Genomic DNA, 19627 nt, shown 5'->3' with positions numbered 1-19627 from the left:
CAAAAGCAAGAAATGTGATTAGGATCTGTCAGTTGTGTACCCAAGCACATGGGTGGACAAGTCAGGGGAGGACATCTGTTTCACTTGCCACTTACGCTTTGTTGCAGAAGGGAAGACAGGCCACAGAGCTTGGAGCTTCAGAAGAAATTTTAGGTATCGGATTTAAGATATGTTTGTTTTTAACTGCTACTTTAAAACAGTCAAAGAAAACATATTTGGTCAGATTTAAATCCTTTTAGTGCTAAAGAGGCTTCATTTAAAGAGAAAAAGTAGGGAGCAGTTCATAATCAGAAACATTTTAGCCTCTATGAGCAAGAAAAGTTGGTAGCTGTTTTGCTAAACTGCCCTGGCAGTCCTTTTCTCCCCCTAATGTATAGAAATTTCATGAAGGCATAGACCTTGTTATCCCGAGGCCCACAGACCTAGCCCTTCCCAGCATCGGGCAGGCTTGCCAGGCACACAACAGGTACTCAGCAAATACTTGAATGATAAGACACTCTAAGCAGGGCAGTTTGGTTCACTTACGTCTCATCAAACAGGGGTTCCAGGGTCTTCCGTTTTACTGAGGTCTTCTTACGACTTGCCCACCTCCTCTCCGGTAACAAGTAGACACGGACATAGGGATCAGCCCCACTGCTGGTACAGGGTGTCAGGTTTCTGATTTGGTTTCAAAGACATTAAAGAAAAAAGTTTTGAAACACTGAAAGGACTCTTGGAGAAGGCTGTACTAGCCATTCAGCTTGAGATGGCTTGTGGATAAAAACGCCCTGTTGTCTAGATGACCAAAAAGCAAAAGTCTGCAGAATTTGGAGGATAAAACATCAGATGCAGGATTTTGAAAACACGTGTTTTTTAAAGCCCGGAGTAGAGCAAGTACTTCCCATCTAAAGGAAATTGGAGATTCGCACTTGAGAAAAGGTACTGGCTCCAAGTCCGCTCAAACAGTTTTTGCAGTGGTTATATTTAAACGAAGCCCTTGGCTCTGGAGCCCGCCCACCGGCGTCACTGAGGACCTTGTCATTCACCGCATGCCGCCTTCACACCACACTCCTTCCTAGTGTATTAGGATGCCCACCCCTACCGTTACTTCAAGCACCTCCACTCGCTCGGTCCTCCGGCCCCAGCCCCCCGTTACCTGCAGCCGTTGATGAGCACACTGAGGCAGCGCCGCAGACACACGTAACGCACGGTGAGCTGCACCTCACCCAGCCTCCGCCGCCTGAGCTCCCCGCCTCTGTGAGGAAAGGGCTCGTCACTCCCCTTGCCATTACGGGTGTTGGCCTCTCCCCCAGCCCCTAAGACAGAAGCACGCCCTGCTTTAGGCACATAGAGCCATGTGCGTTAGTAATTCTCACTGAGGTGCCTTTCAGTCAGAAGTCAGTTCCATCCATTCACATGTAATCATCCCACTTCACAGTAGGAAGAACATGAACCCTGGAATGGGATCTGCCTTTATACCATGATTTCCTGTGGGACCTTCGGTGAGTTATTCGACCTTTATGATATTAACTTCTATCTCCTAGGGTAATTGTGAAGATGGAATTAAATAACATGCTAAGCTCATAGTCAATAAATGGCAGCCATTGATGATCTGTTTCCACACTCTAAGCTTTCCATATCATCCCAGTACACTTGAGAATCCAGGAAATATTTCTGTCGTAAGGAACCTTAACAAACAAAGCCCAGCACCTGGTTACCGCGGGAATGCACTTGCTCTCTTTCTCTCCCTTGCCCTGTGTTTCTAGCATATACCATGCTGCCTCTCATGAAGCCACTTTGTAAAAGACCAGAACTTGCAGAGAAAAGTGAGTTTGTATATCTACTTTTCCATCCAGGAATGTATTTTTCACACAGGTCGTTGTAGACAAGATTAAGCAGAGAGGTGCATACTCAGGGTTGAGGCTGATATCTGTCAGGTCAAAGCAGGAGGAGGCCAGGGAGTTGAGCGAGGACATGCTGGGAGCCAGCCTCTTGGGCGGCCATGCGAGTGGGGAGGCAGGGCATTTCATGGGTCTGGGTGACTTGATGGGCCCTGGAGAGTGGGGGCCTGGGACAGTCAGGAAGATGGTGGCTGAACTCCTCTTCTTCCCCAAGGGCTCACAGAACCCTTTGGCACTGTCCTTGCCTTTGGGCTCTGGGCCTGTCTCTTGGGGCGTGGGCTCGGTGGCAACAATAGTGGCCCTGGTGGTTGTCATGGTGCTCTTGGAGGTTTCTTTGGTATCAGAAGCAGGATCTGGGGGGCATGGCAAATTTGCAGGGCACTCTCCCTGGGATGGGGCTTTGGGATCCTGGCTGGTGTCCACCTTCTTAATGAACAGAGGACCTTTCTTTAGGGCTTCAGGTCCTGTGTATGGGCTCCCCATCTCTCGTTCTTCCACGCGCAGGAACTGTAAGCAGATGACAGGATTATGGGCTGGGCCTCCCACATCCACTTTCTCCTCCTCTGCTCTCATCTTAACCTCTGGGAAATGGTTCCTTTCTGACTGCCCAACCAAATGGATTTCTCCCCACCCCACCCCCATATCTTCCTTAACCTCTCTCTGCCCCTGGGTCCCTATAACCAATTATTCTCTTTTTCCCTTACTACTGCCTCAATAGTGAGTCTTCATGAGGACTCAGTCCTGGCCCCCACTCACACTGGCTGGTGGAGACCTGGCTCATTCTTAAAGCATGTACTGTCCCTCTATGCAAAGGACTCCCAGAATCTACACCTCTACCTTAACCTTCACATATATCACACACTGCTTCTGGATAGGGCCCTTTCCAGCTGTCACCCTATTCACCATTGCTTTCTCTAAAATGTGTTTCCTGTTCACACACACCTCAGTGCTCCTATAACCAAAGTTTCAAACCTCAGCCATTGTGTTTCTCCTTCCCCCTGTCATCAAGACCATTTCTAGGGACTTCCATTTCTAGCACTATAGTGATCAAATATTCTGAAAAGCCTCATTAAGAATGACTAATAAAATGAAACAAACATCCTTTTTAAATGCATAGACAAAGTTACAAGAAAATAAGGAAAACCCCTAGGGTTACTGAAAAATAAAGGCTAAGCTTTCCTAGGGTCATTTATCAACCTTGAAAAATCCAAGGGGTAATTAGGAGAAGAGGCCTCAGGTCAATGTGAGGCTGAGAGTTGAAGTCGGAACCATGAAGGTGGCGTCTCTTTAGGGAAAAAAGGAGTCTAGGATAAACATTCCACGCCCCCCCTTCCCCCCAAGGAAAGACTGCTAAGAAATATATCCATCTCCGCCTGTACTCTGCTGGGGGAACTGAATATTTTCTGAGAATATGGCACCTGACAGGACTGTCTTATATGAATTTTGGTTCATATTTATACCTGTGGAATCTTGAAACCTAAAATTTAAAAATTAACCTAAGAATGGACCCTAGTTTGTAATGCCCCCAAAGTGCATGGTTATAGCAAAACAGAACCTCCTTGGAAGCAAGCAACCTCAATCTAGGTCACAAAAGAACACTCAACATATGTTTGCAGCCCAAGTCACCAAACGTAGAAATGAGTCACCCTGAAAAAGCATCAACAGATACAGCAAGTATCAAAATCTCTCTCAAGATCTTCAGATAATAGAATTCACAGACACACATTATAGCATAGGTATTTTCAGATGATTAAAGATGGAATTAGAAACAGACACAGTGGATTTGGAAAAGATAGAAATAAAAAACAGCCTTTGAAATAAAAACCATGAATATGTAAAGAAAAGAATAAGTGGTCTAGAAGACAGATCTGGGGAAATCAGAATGTAGCACCAAGAGATAAAGAAATAGAAAATATGAAAGTGAGGTCAGGTGGAGACAGAGGAGATGGGGAGAAGGTCCAGTGTAGGAGTTCTAGAATGAAGGATTAGAATGGGAGAGGCAATATCTGAAGCTGACAATATTCCAAAGTTGATGAAAACTATGGATTTCCTAGCTTCTCAGCACAGAGCAGGTACTTAGTGCTGGGATAGTCCACCTTGTTCCATGGCCAGAGCTCCACCCCTCACGTACCCTGGGGAACAGGAGGAGAGATTTACCCGAAGCACCAGCCTCATGGAGATGAGGCTGTCCAGGCCTGAGTGGTCCAGCTGAAAGCGCTGCTCAAGGGTGAGGTCTGTATAGGGTAGAATCTGGCACAGGGGGAACTCCAGCACTCCCAGAGCATATTCTTGGTCATCGTCTAGCACCTGGGCAGGGGGCCAGTCACAAAACAGGAGAACCAAGCCCCACACCCGCCACCACCTCTCTCTGGGCCCCATTCAAGTCTAAGTTCACTTCAGTAAGCATGTACTGTGCGTCTATTGGCCTCTGGTCCTGTTCTGAGAACCCAGGACTAGGACTAGATCTGTCCCCCGTTTGCAGTCAGGGTAGAGGCAGTTAGGACCTCTATGAGGCAAGTGTGTCAGATGCTCAGGGTCGCAGGGGCTTTAGGGACTGATGGGCTGAGGGCCTTAAAAGATCCCAGTTCTGCCATTTGTTGTTTAAGCTTTCATGACTAAGTCACTGTTTGTGCCTCTATTTGCTTCTGTGTAAAATAAAGAAGCTATCTCTTTTCCACAGATCTTTTGTGAAGATTAAATTATTTTTTTAAAGAAGTACATCATCATCAAGGTCCTGGGATGATCCCAACACAGGCCACTCTGGGTGCTGGGTAACAACTTGAAAGAGTCTTGCAGGGAGAGCCAAGGGACTTGAGGGCTTGTCCTTCCACAGCCTCTTACCCACTGCCCTTGGGCACCAGCCTCATGAAGATGTGGGGCCTCTGTATCCTCTCCCACACAAAAGGGGCTGACTTTACTGCTGGGAGAACCTGCTCAAGGTGAATTATCAAGCTCCCCACCCCTCCTGGCTTAGACACTTCTTAGCTTTGTTCCAGGAGCCCAACTTCAAACCTTCAGGTGCAGCTCCTCAGCTGCCACGTTGGACACAAAGAAGGAGAACGCTTGGCTCCACACTGGGTCCTTGCTGTGGGGACAAGTCTGGGGACAGAGAGAAAGATCATTGAAGGGTCAGGATGGGCAGCGCAGGGTACTGGCACCCTCTGCTTTCAGCTGGCCACCCACTATCACTGGGAGCCTTCTCCGCCTCCGCCCGGGGATCAGACCCCACACACTACAGCTTAGGGGAGGCATTAGAGCAGGGCAGCCAGATCCAAAGGCCAGAAGGGAGCTTTCCCACGAAGTTGTGCAGGGGCTGAAAAGCATACCAGCAGCACCAGCGCTCACTTCCCGGGGCGGGGACCAACAGGATTTCTGCTGCTTTCTAGCTCGTGCTCTTGGGCAAGTCACTCATCTCTGACCCTCAGATTCTTTTTTTTTTTTTTTAAGATGTTTTTATTTGACAGAGAGACACAGCAAGAGAGGGAACACAAGCGGGGGGAGTGGGAGAGGGAGAAGCAGGCTTCCCGCTGAGCAGGGAGCCCGATGCGGGGCTCGATCCCAGGACCCTGGGATCATGACCTCAGCCGAAGGCAGACACCTAACGACTGAGCCACCCAGGTGCCCCTGACCCTCAGATTCTTAAACCATAGAACTATTTTGTGAGGTTGTTCTGAAGACAAACTGTCTAGAATGTAGCCTGGCACCTACTAAGCATTCAATTCTCTAATTCCCTTCCCTTTTCTTCTCTCCTTAAAAAGGTGTGGCGCCCCCTTTCCTTGTCCCATGGCTACATACCACGCTGTCTTACCTTGCTCGTATGTGTCTTCTTGCCTACAGATAGCTTGACATAGGAAGAAGGATCTCTGCTGACTTTATTCTGTGAAGGGCAAATCCACAACAATGAAAGTGGCACCACTGGCTTGAGACCACCCCCCACCCCACCTTACCTCCCAACTCCCAGAGCATCAGTGGGATCTGGGACCAACCGATTGCTTCCCTTCGAGAGAAGGCTACTGTGGTGCTCCCAGGGCCACTGGGCTGCCAAAACTGTGCAAGCACCAGGATAGGGCTAACCCCAGGAGAGGTTCCAAGTTAATGACAAGAGGCCGGGAGCTGGGCCTGGTTCCCTGGGGCTATGGAAATGGTCAAGTTCTGGCTCTTTAACTTATGACCCAGGTACTTAACCTTCTGGATGCTACTTGTAAGATGGCAACAAAAACACACACTCATCATGGGACTCAGGCATAATGAACATGGGGGATGAGTTGTAAAGCCCAGTGCCTGGCACACAGCAGACTTAATGAACGGCACTCTTGTCATCCGTAGGCTGTGGGTGCACAGATGATCACCCAGGGGACAGGGCTGTGGTCACTCTGGGGAAAAGGAGCAGCGACTTGCTTTCACTTACCTTGGTGAACCTGGAGAGTTTTTTGGCTCGATATTCACCATTCAGGTAGTCAAAAGGGTTTCTCTATAGCACAAGGACAGGATAAATGAATGACACACGGACATTTGCAAGTGACGGGCACAAGGCAGGGTGTGACACTGGTCATGTCACCACTCACCGGCAGGTTGCAGGCACTCTCCAAGAAGACCACGAGGATGGCAGTTGAGAGGCCACCTTGGTCCTACAGACAGACACAGACCCTCACTAGGTGCTGCAGCATCAGGAGACACAGACTGGTTTTGGAAAGGAAGCCCGCCAGCCCTTGCACTCCAGACAAGCCCTAAGATTCCCCACAACCTAGCTTTTGATTGAGACGGAGTCTACAACTGCAGCAGGACAGATTCAAGTCAGACACGGGGCGGGGGGGACTTCCCCATGAACTGGACTGACCGGCACTAACAGCTTTTGAGGACCCCATCTTCCTGAGATGCTCAGAGGCTGTCTGCTGAGAGGTCATGAGCTGCCCTGGGTGGAGATGAGGCTGAGGGACATGTTCTGCAGAAGGTGGGGCTGGCTGGACAATTCTGGGAGTGGGATCTGGGGGCTTCATCCCGCCCCCTCCCACACAGCTCTCACACGGACCAGCCCTGCCACAAGTCCCACCCCCGCGCCACCACACCCACACACCTTTCCTTTAGGGAGCACTGACACCCCACACTCACCTCCATCAGAGCTTCTGGGTCGGCGATCAGTGAAAGCCACTCCAGCCGCAGGTGCAGCCGCCCGCTGGTTGTGTCGTTCAGGACAAACCACTGCAGGAGGAGGGTGAGGAGGGAGAGGAGAGCTCAGGCAAAGGGCCAGTGAGGTGCTGCTGACCCTCTTCAAGTAGTTCCGTTCTGGCACCTGGGGGGTGGGGGGGCCTTCGTAGAGGCTTTAGGGAAAAGGTGACCCAGCCCAGATGGGGTGGGCTCTGGGCTTGAGGGACCAGGAGAGGTGGTCATAGAAGTGCTTCTGTCCTTCTACGGACAGATGGCAACAAGGATGTCCACAGGGAGGGGGTGACAGGCACCAACTCTACCTCATCCACCACTCTGTTCGTCATGACATCCGCGAGGCAGATCTGTAGGCTGGAATACAGAGGGAGTCAGCTCCGCTCCAAGGAGGCAAGAAGCCGCAGATGGGAGTGCGGCCCTCAAGGCAGGGGAGGTTATTCAGCCCAAGGAAGCCATGGTAGACCACTCGCAGCTCAAACAAATGAAGGACTGTCTGACCATCAGGGCTGCTGCCTGGGCAGGCAGGTGGCTCCGATCCCCAGAGGAGAATGAGCAGACACTGGACACACTGGCTCTGGATTTCTCCGTGATGGTGCTACTGGTGTTTTGAATGGCATGATTCTTCATTGTGCAAAACTGCCCATGCATTGCAGGAATTTAGCTTCCCTGTCCTGTGCCCTCTAAATGCCAGTGGCACCACCTCCCACAGTCATTGTAACAACCCCAGATGCCCTCCGAGGGTAAGTGTAGTGGGCATGCATGTGTTGGCATGTTCACAGCGTGCCTCCACCTACCCGACCCAGGCCCAAACAGGAGCTCCCGACAGCCGGCGGGGAGACTGTGTAGCCATTAGAAATGTGCTTGAGCTCAGAACACACTCGAAATCAGTCACAACACGAACTACAAGCCACACTTCTAACTTGCAACAATACAAAAACTGCAGCTTTTTCCATTAAGATAAAAAGAAAAATAACATCTGGTTGTGAGCTGTTTCTTAGGCTGTCAGATCATGCCCCTCCCACTTTGCTTTGTTTCTGCTTTTACAATTACATGTTCATGGAAACAAGCTAAACAATACAGCAGTGTGAAAATTTGGGTAAAACTCTTTTCTGCCTCCTCATCCCAACCCCCTGAGATGAGCAGTGCGAACAGCCTGCTGTGTAGCTTCCATGCCCTTCTCTGTGCTCACACACACACTCGAGGGTCCTCCCTGGAGAAATGAATCAGACTGCACAAGCCACTTCCAGCTGCTTTCTCCCCCATACTGGCGTCCTCCATGTCAATGCACATAGATCCTACTACTCATCATTTTTAAAAGCTGCAGAATATTCTGTAGTTTGGCAATGGCAAATTTATTCAAATATTCAGCCAGTATCCTCTGAGGCTGGACTATTGATGTTTCGCCACCACAGTTCTGCTCATTGAGGAGCATTTCAGGTATACTGCTTTTACTTTACAGGAGATTCCTGGAAGTGGGGCTAACGGGCCAAAAGACATGTAAATTTGAAATTTCTATAGCCAGCCCCAGCATAGCCATTTCAGTCCTCCCACAGCCCTGAGTTTGGGTTCTGCCCCAGAGCAAGTGGCCAGGGCTCCTTGGCACTGGGGACCTGCCCACCCATGCCAGCTTGCCCCTACGACTGCTCCAAATGGGGCTTCTGGGTGCATCATCATCAGGCGTGCAGGAAGCCGAGCCACGGTACACAAACCTTGGGGTCCTCAGTATCCCCAAAGTCCAGCTCAGGGCTGGGCACTCAGGAGACTTCTAGGAAGGAGGTTAGCGGCAGGAACGTAGAACAACGGAGCCAGTTGCCTAACACAGTCACCGTGTCACAGTAACCAAGCCCAGGGGTGCAGGTCACTGAGTGGTGGAAGCAGGGCTGCTGTGTCCCAAGGCGCAGCCCAACGCCCTTGGGGCCCAGCTCAGCCCTCCTCCTCACCTGCCCAGGAAGTCGTCCCTGTCGGGATCCTCGTCATACAGGTCCACCTCCAGGTCCTGCCCAGGGACTTCATACACTACAAACTGGAAGGAGACACAGGTGACTTGGTCTGCAGGCCACAATGGCTGATGGAGCAGGGCTCAAGCATGACCCAAGGGGAGCCAAATTCCAACTCTGCCACCTGCCAGTTCAGAGCCCTGGGCAGGTTCCTGCCTTCCGGTGCCTTTGGAGAACCCCACCTCTAAGAAGGGAGTGATGCCCTCTGGCAGGGCGGGGAGGATTAGGGTGGGTGCTCAGGGGATGGTGGCTGCTGGGTGTTCTGCACGGGGCTCGCAGCTTCTGGAGCGCTAAACAGGCTGTGGGTACTCCTCTTCAAGTAGTAGCGATTGTGGGTGAATTTAAGGGAGAACTTTAAGCTCCTGGCATCAGGCTCTGGCAGGGGAGATTGAGAGGATTTGGGCAGAACCAACTCTGAGGTTCTGTCTTATACTCTGGTTTGAAAAATTCCAACAAAGCTGACTGGTGGGGAAGGGAGGTGGGAATGCACCTATGAGCTGTCCCTCCAGCAGGGCCACATTAGCCCTGCTCTGGAAGCCTGGTGGATGTGGGAACTAGGCCCACGCCTTGGGCCCAGTGTTGCCCCATGGGTATGTGAGGCCCTCCCTTGTTTGGACCCAGCATGACCCAGCATGGAGCCTGGAGGGCATCAGAAGAAGCCAGGAGACCCTCACCTCAAATACCTCATTCCAGGTGGGGTTCAGGTTCTTGTAGATGGTCCTACTCCGGAAATGCTGTAGGCCAATGCTCACCTTGGCGTAGGGGTCTGACTTGCCTCGGACCCCTAGGAAGCTGTCCTTCTGGGCCAGCTGCTCCGCCTCCAGCAAGTGGACTCTGAGCACTCCCTGGAAAATGCCCCAGCCCAGGGCTCACAGCTACTTCCTGGGCTGTGGCAGCCCTCCAGGCCCGTAGCGTCGGGGCCGAAGCCATCAGACATCACCCCAGGCCCACCCCACTTTCTCCATGTCTAGATGGGAGACAGAAGCCAGCTACGGCAATGTCCCCGCCAAAGCCATACAGCAAGTGATGTCAGGGCCCAGGGCTCTGTCCGCTGCATCACGACACCCTGCCCACCTTGCGGGCCCTCCCAACCTTGCTGGACTCCAACCTGCCATGGGACTGGCTTGTTCAACTGCAGCCATTTCCTCCAGTGCCAACAACCACCATCCGAGGAGGTTTTCTCCTGTGCTCCCCACCCTCTCTAACCTGCATGTAGAGCAAGTTCTAGTCATTTCTTTCTGACACCCAGGGGGACACACCCCTATGGGCACTGCCTGCTGTGGGCAGTGGGTCCCTGTGCTCATAAAGGCCCCGCACTGACTCCCCTCCCCCTCAAGCTTTGTTCTAAGGCAGAACAGAGCACAAGAATTAGGAAACCCACTTCATGGGGCCAGTAAGGGCTCCTGCCTGGAACTGTTTTTTAAAATACCAGTAGATACATGTACACTTATCACGATAAGCGGCTGAGGAATTGCTGAATTGCTGGATCACTTCACTATATACTTGCAACTAATCTAACACTGGATGTTAACCATACTGGAATTAAAGTGAAAAAAAAAACATCAGTAGATACACATTCATTTACCCTTTGACCCAGCAATCCCACTTCTAGCTCTAAGAGGATACTGGTAAAAATATAAAAAGACATGTAGGAGGCTGTTCACGACAGCACTGTCGGTAACTGGAAGACCGACACAACTCACTGGCGCTCAGAACTAGCTCAGTAACACACAGCCACTCACCCCACGGGGCATGGTGCGGCTGGAGGAGGAAGGGCTCTGTCTACGCTGTCACTGAGGGGCGCCCAGGACGTAGGGAATGATAAAAGCAAGGTGGAGAAAACTGTAGTTCACTGCCATCCATCAAAGAAGGGGAACGTGACCATAATTAGATACGCACACAACTGTATGTGCATCTGCTCATATTAGAAAATCAATAGGGAACAGTGGAAGGATAAACCATTACTTATAGGAGGAGGGTGGAGGTTAGGTGGAGAGAACAAGGGACAGAAGCCAGACTCCTTAAAACAGAATTTGTTTTTTTATATTGGATTTTGGAAGCTTGCAATTATTTTGCATGATGGTAAAAGGAAGTTACGGTCAAAATTAAGCCCTAAAAATAGAAAATGGAATGAAACAAATCAATCTAAATATTATGGCCAGTCGTCACAAACACACAGAACTATTCCAAGTGGGTTTAAATCGGAGCCACTTGCCAGTACGCCTTGGGGATATATCCCAAGGACAGACTGTTTTCAGTAATGGTGATGCAAGTGATGGTACTGAGCTGTTATTCTGAGACTGCCACACACAGTGTGGGATAAAGCCCACGCGTCACTGTGGGAAGGCTGTGAGGACGCGTGCACTGCCTCCCTGGCCAGCCCGGGCCTCACCCGGGTGCGGCTGGAGCAGGCCGATGCCTCATACCTGGCGCTGACAGTGAAGTGGGCACGTACCCCTCTCCTGAGCCCTGACTGCCCGTCCCGAAGGGCACCTTCTGTAGGGAGGCCGTGTGTCTGTGTTCAGAGGCCTCCCAAGCGGGGCCCAGGATAGAGGGGGCAGTGGGGCTGAGCACACAAGAAAGCCCCATGTCCCAGGCTGACTGAATATTCTTCCCAATTTATCCCAGGAATCCTTTCCACCCCCAAATGATGGAGTCCGGGGAGCTTCATGTCCCTGAAGGAAGGATAGGAGTCTCCTGGAGTTTCCTCGGGGCAGAGGTGACTACCCAAAGTCCCCAACCCAGGCGGCAGAGGGGGGCCAGGATCCAGGAAGGATTGCCACCTGGCCTCTGCCCCTCCTTAGATGGGTGGCTTTGGGCAAGCCAGTCAACCTTCCCAAGCCTCAGTCTTCACCCAGTAAAATGAGGATGCCACGCTCCCACCGGACGGAGACAATCATCATGTGAGAATGCCTTCCCTCCGCCAGCCTGTGTGTCCCTCGATCCCGGGCCCAGTGCTCTGTGGCCAGTGTGGGTACTCACGCAGGGCAGAGGGAAGAGCAGGGTGGTCACATCCAGCCCCCTCTTCACAGGCACAGTCACACGGTTGGGCAGCACCAGGTGGGCGGCAATGAGGTCCTCCAGCAGGCTGTCTGACACCTCACTGGGGACAGTGGGCACGGCCAGCTGTAGAGGGGCGGCACTACCTTCCCCAGGTCACCTGCCCCCCCAGCCAGCCCCAGAACGGGAGCCAGGAGCAGAGCTTGGTGGGCGGGGTGGGCCCTGCGGGGGAGAGAACAGCCCTGACTCCAGCCTGCCTGGCCTGGGGGGATGTGGGGCATACATTTCAACAGCCCCCGGCCACCCTCTTCCCCATCTTTGTTCTCTGAGGCATCACAGTGGGGCAGCTAAGAGGGGTGACCTGGAGCCTGTGTGCCAATCTTGGCTCCGTGACCCATGAGCTGTGTGACCTTGGGTAAGTTGCTACTTCTCTGGACCTGTTTCCTCATCTCTAGACTGAGGATATTAATACTTCCTCCTAGGGTTGTTACAAAGAGAGTTAAAACACACAAAGTGCAGAGAACAGCGCCTGGTGCACAGTAAGTGTAGCTACGGGTTTCTTCCCGTGGCCCTTCTACTCCCGGACATCCCATCAAAATTCTCTACCGCCGGACCCCATCTCCCCAGGAGAGGGGCAGGGATAGTGCCGAGAGCAGGGCTAGCAGGCAGCAGTACTCAGTAAACATCTGCCAGACTGTACAACTGGATTCTCTGACTCCAGGGGGCCAGGATCAGTGGGAACACCCCTGGTGAGGGGCCGGTGGTCCTTCCTGCAGGCTGGGGAGGTGCCTGGGCTCGGTAAGCCCCAGCTTGCCCTCGTGGGGACATGTGTCCACATGGGGTCAGAGCCCTCCTCTGCTCCTCTCGGGGGGCAGCAGCCCCCACAGCCAGTCCCGGGAATGTGGACTCTCCCGGACCAGCTCCTCTTCACTGGCCTCTGCTGGGAGAGCGGCCCCCTGCGACCATGGCTGGGGTGGGGGGGCTTGTGGGCGTCTCACCACACACTTGGGTCGGGGAGGGGATGGGGTGCAGCTGAAGGGAGGCCATCGTGTGTGTCCACACCTAAGTGTTCTCCCAGGACCACAACACAGAAGGAGCAGGCTCCCCTTTCACGGAGGGAGAGCCCAGAGGAGTAAAGTAAATTGTCTGAAATCACACAACGCTGAGCGACCGAGCCAGGACCCTGGTCTGGCCGGGTGTGGTTCCAGAGCCTGCGCTCTCAGTAGCCCCCACCGCCTCCCCCGCCCAGGACAGCTCATCTGGCCAGTGTGTGCCCAGGCATTTGGGGGGGGTGTGTGTGTTCTGGGTGCAGCGCCTGCCCACAGAGGCCAAGCAACACTGTTAGCCTTCCGCTCCCTCTCCAGACACACCACCCCTCTTCCCGCCGGAGCAGGGACAGCTTGGTGCAAGCGCCACTCCTCCCGCGGGGCCCCGGGCAGGAGGGCACAGCCACCGTGCCGCGCCAGTCACGGGCTGCCCAGCACAGAGGGCCCCACTCCGGGGTCCGTCCGGCAGCTCCCACGGCGCACTCACTTGATTCCTGGTGCATCCAACAGGTTGGTCAGGCCTGTCCAGTTGATCTGCAGATGCTGCGGGGGCAGAGGGAGGCTGTTAGACTGGAAGCAGCCAGAAGCCCAAGGCTGAGGTCCCTCTGCCAAGCCCCTGGCACCCACCAGCATGGAGAACGCAGCCGGCTGCGGGGGGCACCTCCACAGGGGTGCCAGGCAGGTGAGGGCACCTCTCAGCCCTACGCAGGCCTCGGCTTGGGACGTCCGGGGCTGCCAGGCCTGCTGCCTCCCTGCCAGGACCTGAGCAGTGCACAGGGCCACAGGCCGGCCTGGACCGAGAGGTCTGAGAGACACACTCCTGTCCGCCTCACACACTCCTGGACCCTCTGTGTGACCCGGGCAAGCCGCTCTTGCGAGCTGCTTCCTGCTCTCGGGGAGCGCAGAGTCGAGCACCTCGGGCTGCCTCAGACGGCGGGACACGAGGAGTGTGGAGTGCCCGGGTCTAGGCTGGTTTCGGCAGCTCCGTTCTCGGACTCACACTAGCACCTGGGGCCCAGCAGGCGAGTGCTACTCACAGGGAAACAGGGCCCACGTCCCTCCTCGGGACCTACCGGCTTTTGGAGGAAGAACACGGTCACGGCTCCCACGAAGGGCTTGTCCACCAGGAGGGGCTCCAGGATGACCCGCAGCGTGCCCTGCAACTGGATGGGAACGGAGGGCGCAAACTGCACCTCAGCCTCCCTCCTCCCCGCACCTGCCGCGCTCAGCCGAGGCCACTGCTGTCTCGCTTGTGCCCATGCCACCCCCAAATGTCAGGGCCACCTGCTGTGGCAACAGGAACCACACGCGGGGGACAGAAACCTGCACAGGGCTGCCACCCCTCTGCTGGCTACCAGGGGCCATGGGCTAGCCACCACTGCTGTCCACTGGTGCGCTGGGCCTGAGGGGCCTGCAGCCTCGCCCCCATCTCCGGCCAGCCCAGCCAGCAGGGCCCCAGCGCCGGCACTCCTCCTCTGCCACGGCTCTCCCCCCCCTCCTTGATCCATCCCCTTCCTAAGCACGGCTTCTGCATTACTCCATAAGCAGAACCTCGCCCTTCCCTGGGCAGCTCATGTCTCCCTGAGGGGACTTGAACAAACAGAGGCAGGTGTGGGGTCCCGGGGCCAAGCAGAAGGTTGGTAAAGCCCAGTCACTCCTTTCTGGGCCTGTGACATCAGGCCTGGAGCCCCTTGATCATTATCAGCCTGTGTGTGATGTCCTCACCTTTTCTGCAGCCCGCTCCGGTGAGAACCGGCTTCCCCCTGCCCAGCCTCCCCACCCAGGCAGGAAGGGTGGGGGGCAATGCCGCCAGGTTTCACGCACCTGAATCCCACTCACACCAGCCTGGATCTTCTGCAGCTCCACACTGATCTCACAGTCCCCAATGTAGCTGAAAGTGGGGAGGGAGAAGGAAGGCCGGGAGGAAGGGCAGGTCCACCGCTCGGAGAGACCAGGAAACTTGCCCAGGGCCACACAGCCCAGGCTCAGGCAGCCAGCCACCACGCCTGAGCCCTGCATCACCTGGCTTTGGCCTCCCCAAAGCCTCAGCCTCTCTCAGCTCTGCAGCAACACTGACCTAGGCCCAGCCCTGGGGGGCAGCCCCCAGGTCCCTGTACCCAGGTGCCCATGCACATCTCTGCCCACAAGGCCAGTGACTCTGGGCACCACTTTGCCCCACGACACCCCACAGATGTCAAGGAGGGGCTCTTGATGAACATACCACCCATCCCTCTGCCGCTGCTCTGTGCCAACCCTGTCTCTGCTTAGGTCTCTTTCCCAGGGACACAGGAACCTGAGTCTAGCTGGCGGCTCTTACCAAGCGATGGGCACAGGGAGCCCCGAATGGGTGCCTTTGAGGGTAAAGATCCTAAGACCCCATCAAAGGACTGAAGGAGAAGACGAAGGGGAGAGAGGGGGCAGCCTTCAAATAGCTGCAGGACAGGTGGAGGGGCTGGACGTCACAGAAACGCTGGGTACCCTCCGGAAGGGGGGCAACCTAGGGACCCCAGGGGCTGCCTGAGCTGGCTGAGAAGCTAAGTGGGTGCCAGGCAACCCTAGCGGATCTGGTGGCACAGCCTTGGAGCCAGGAGTGCCCAAGAGCCATCATCATCCCAACACGTCCCCCAAATGGGGATGGGTGTTCCCAGAGTGGGCTCCGATCTACCCAATATGCTCTCAGTGCCAGCCTCTGGGCTAAGGACAGGAAATGAGACACTGCAACGTTCTGGAACTTTCACAGTTGATCCTTGGTGGTCCTTTGCTTTTTTTTTTTTAAGATTGATTTATTTGAGAGAGAGAACACGAGCACGGGGAAGGGCAGAGGGAGAGAATCTTCAAGCAGAGTCCCCACTGAGCGCAGAGCTGGACCCCAACACCTGTGAGATCATAACCTGAGCCGAAACAGAGCCGGATGCTCAACCGACTGAGCCACCCACGCACCCCTAATCCTTGGTCCTTTAAAGCACAATTAAAATGTCACCACCTCCAGGAAGACTTCCTGGACTGAATGTCCCTTCTCTCAGACTCAAGCCTGCTACAAATATCTTTCAAAAGAAGTACCTTTGCCCAACCCACCGAACTAGTCACTCATGTGTCTTTGCATCCTTGTTTTCCTTAGGCTCCAGAGTCCAGTTCTCCCACAGACCTCTCACAACCTGTGCTCAGAGCTCCCTGGGCCTTACCACAAGTCCCCACATCTTCTTGTCATACTTGCTCCCTCTTTCTGCATCCTCTTTAAGGCAGCTGGTCTGAGCCTCCAGGTGACTGCCCTGAGCCTCCAGGTGACTAGCCCAAGAAAGCTCTGCAGCCTGGGCCTTGGGACCCAGAGCCTGCCTGGTGCCTAGTCTTATGGGAGAAGCGAGGCCTGGGCTGAGGGGTCAAACAGAAGCGGCTTCCCTGGGACTATCCATTCTCCTGATACTCTTTCCGTCCCAAGCAGGGACCTTGTGCTCCAGCCCAGGGCGGGGGGGGGGGGGGGGTTGTGCTGTGAGGTGCTTTCCGACCCCAAATTAGAATGTAACTACACTACTCCATCTTCAAACTGGCTGTTCTCACACGGTGTTCCCCTCTCCCCTGCACCTGGCCCGCACAGGCAAGAGGGCTCACCATATCTGCAGGTCCAGGACCACCCGTCTTCGGTTGCGCTGGTTAGTGTGCACCTTGACCCCGTTGACCCGGGGGCACTGGAAGAGAGGCCAGAGGGCTAGGTCAGCGGGGATCTCGCAGCAAGGGATGGCTGCTGGCCCCCTGCCCAGCACTGGCTTTGTCCATAACAACGTGACCACTACACTCCTGGGATGGGGCACAAACAGAGAAATTCACACTGTGGCCCGTCTGTCCTTGGACCTATGATACCTCCCCTCCCTAGGATATGCATCCTTCCTTCTCTCTCTCTCCTACCGCAGATATTCACAGAGCACCTGCTCTATGCCAGGCATTAGACTGGGGAAAAGGTAAGGAGCACGACAGGTTGAGCCTGCCCTCATGGGTTGGAAGCCCAGCAGAGGAGACAATGGTGGGGTACGGTATGATGAGGTGCAGCCCCTGCTGTCACATGGGGATCAGGGGACTTCAGGAGTGCCTTCCTTGGGTAGACCGAGGGTAGTGAATGCTTTTGGAGGAGGCGGCATTTAAATAGTTCTGGCATATGAGTAGGAGTTGGCCCCCCAAGGGCAAGAAAAGAAGGCAGGGATCTGACCCTAGAAATTAAAGTGTCCCACACCAGGGCCATGGTCCCCTAGCCTCTGGGGCCGAGGGCTGAGCTCCTAAGTAATCTCCCCCACCCCACTCCTTTTTTTGCCTCCTGTCAGGAGGCTAGTGGGCATTGGAGTGGGCTCTGATTATTAAGAATAAAAAAAGTATCATTTGAATTTGAGTTATATGCATGATGAAGTAATTAGGGGTGAAGTTTACTAATGTCTGCAATCTAGTTTAAAATGCATTAAAAAAAGTGAGGAGGAAAAGCAGATGTGTGGATATGTGCTAAAGCAAATATAACAAAAGGTTAGCAGTTATACAATCCAGAGGGTCCACTGCCTAATACTCTCACATTTTCTGTATGTTTGAGATTTTTCACAATGAAATGTTGGAGAAAAAAAATTAATCAGCCATACTAGAGGAGATTCCATTATCTTTCTATTCTCTCTTTAGAAAGTGACATTTACAGGGCACCAGGATGGCTAAGTTAAGCGTTTGCCTTCGGCTCAGGTCATGATCCCAGGGTCCTGGGATCTAGTCCCACGTGGGGCTCCCTGCTCAGTGGGGAATCTGCTTCTCCCTCTGCCTCTGTGCTCTCTCTCTCTCAAGTAAATAAAGTCTTAAAAAAACAGAAAGTGCCGTTTACAAATGCACTGTCACATAAAAAGCTTATCAAAGAGTACAGAGCCAAAAATGCAGGGCAAAAGGTATTATGGGGGGGAGCCTGGGTGGCTCAGTTGGTTAAGCGTCTGCCTTTGGCTCAGGTCATGATCCAGGGGTCCTGGGATCAAGCCCCGCGTAGGGCTCTCTGCTCAGTGAGGAGCCTGCTTATTCTCTCCCTCTGACTGCTGCTCTGCCTACTTGTGATATCTCTGTCAAATAAATAAAATCTTAAAAAAAAAAAAGGTATATAGGGACATCTTGAGCAGTTAATTAAAATCATCATGTGGTTTTTCCAGAGTTTGTGATGTGTGTGATATGTCAGCTTTTTTTTTTTTTAAAGATTTTATTTATTTATTTGACAGAGAGAGACACAGCGAGAGAGGGAACACTGCTTAAGCAGGGGGAGTGGGAGAGGGAGAAGCAGGCTTCCCACCGAGCAGGGAACCTGATGTGGGGCTCGATCCCAGGACCCTGGGATCATGACCTGAGCCGAAGGCAGATGCTTAACGACTGAGCCACCCAGGCGCCAAGATATGTCAGCTTTTTAAAGTGTTTAATTTGCTGTGGTTTATTTTCCTATTCTTTCTCATATTTACTTAATATTCATTTTTGTCCTGATTTTACATTTTAAATTTTATGTCCTTCTTTTTTTTTTTTAAAGATTTTATTTATTTATTTGAGACAGAGAGAATACATGAGAGGGGATAGGGTCAGAGGGCAAAGCAGACTCCCTGCCGAGCAGGGAGCCCGATGTGAGACTCGATCCAGGGACTCCAGGATCATGACCTGAGCCGAAGGCAGTCGCTTAACCAACTGAGCCACCCAGGCGCCCCAAATTTTATGTCCTTCTTTTTAAGAGGGTCCTCCAAATCATAGGCACTTCAGGCTGCATGGCACCTGGCTCCACCCTGGCCTCCAGGGCCTTGATGGTAAAGACCCAGAAAAGCCAGCAGAAGCCTGGGAGGCGAGTGGGGCGCTGTAAGGGACCTCCCGCAGCCTGGAGTCGCCACTGGGCCTGCTTCTGCTGTGGCGAGGGATGGCTTCCCAACAGCACCACATCCCACAGGCATCGGGCTCTGCTCTAAACACAGCAGTCTGCCGAGTCCTCCGAATGCCGGCTCAGCCGTCACCCACTCCCGGCAGTCTTCCCGGACGACCACAGCCCCCGACACCCCTCCACTCCTGAGTTCGCGCATTCCTGCTCCGCGGAGTACACGGCCGTGTGGTGGCCCACCGGTTTGTGTGTCTCCGTAACAGGACAGGGACCTTCCCAAAGGCAGGGGCACAGTCACACCCATTTCTGTCTACGGTGCCTCTGCACACAGCCATGCTCCGTGAGTCGACAGGAATGAAGCAGGGAATGAACATAGAAACTCACAGATGCGGGGACAAACGAGTCCTGGCTGAGTCTGAGAGGCACAGACCAGAATCTCCATGGGCCTGGCAGGCTGCTCTCCCCACTCAGGCGGCTAGCGGGGCAGGCTGGCCTGCGCTCTGACACCTGCCTGTCCCTCAGCAGACCAGATGCCAATGTGTCTGGTTTACCAAGGGATGGACCTCAGGCAGTCCTCTGCCCATGGGATGCAGTTCTTTTTAAGTAAACCCTACGCCCAACATGGGGCTCAAACTCACAATCCCTAGATCAAGAGTCACATGCTCTACTGACGGAGCCAAATGACAAAAA

General features: G+C 53.6%; 1 protein-coding gene across 2 annotated transcripts in view; it reads right to left on the bottom strand.

Annotated features, from left to right (window-relative positions):
* ESYT3 (extended synaptotagmin 3) overlaps positions 1-19627 on the bottom strand; it is a 50475-nt gene that overhangs the window by 9043 nt on the left and 21805 nt on the right. For both annotated transcript variants that reach the window (XM_034995653.1, XM_034995652.1), the window contains exons 4-20: positions 16690-16766; positions 14908-14974; positions 14157-14246; positions 13571-13626; positions 12020-12140; positions 9712-9882; positions 8981-9063; positions 7346-7394; positions 6990-7079; positions 6446-6508; positions 6289-6351; positions 5689-5757; positions 4893-4979; positions 4038-4187; positions 1891-2387; positions 1136-1234; positions 526-657 (exon numbers count right to left, since the gene is read on the bottom strand). In XM_034995653.1, coding sequence (XP_034851544.1) covers positions 526-657; positions 1136-1234; positions 1891-2387; positions 4038-4187; positions 4893-4979; positions 5689-5757; positions 6289-6351; positions 6446-6508; positions 6990-7079; positions 7346-7394; positions 8981-9063; positions 9712-9882; positions 12020-12140; positions 13571-13626; positions 14157-14246; positions 14908-14974; positions 16690-16766 — 1964 coding nt within the window. The remainder of the gene's footprint in view (positions 1-525; positions 658-1135; positions 1235-1890; positions 2388-4037; positions 4188-4892; positions 4980-5688; positions 5758-6288; positions 6352-6445; positions 6509-6989; positions 7080-7345; positions 7395-8980; positions 9064-9711; positions 9883-12019; positions 12141-13570; positions 13627-14156; positions 14247-14907; positions 14975-16689; positions 16767-19627) is intronic.

This window comes from Mirounga leonina, unplaced genomic scaffold (assembly GCF_011800145.1).
Source record: "Mirounga leonina isolate KUSES-001 unplaced genomic scaffold, KU_Mleo_1.0 Mir_115, whole genome shotgun sequence".
In the NCBI taxonomy this organism is placed as follows: Eukaryota; Metazoa; Chordata; class Mammalia; order Carnivora; family Phocidae; genus Mirounga; species Mirounga leonina.
The sequence above is the reverse complement of the archived record's forward strand: the minus strand, read 5'-3'. Positions and strand labels throughout refer to the sequence as shown.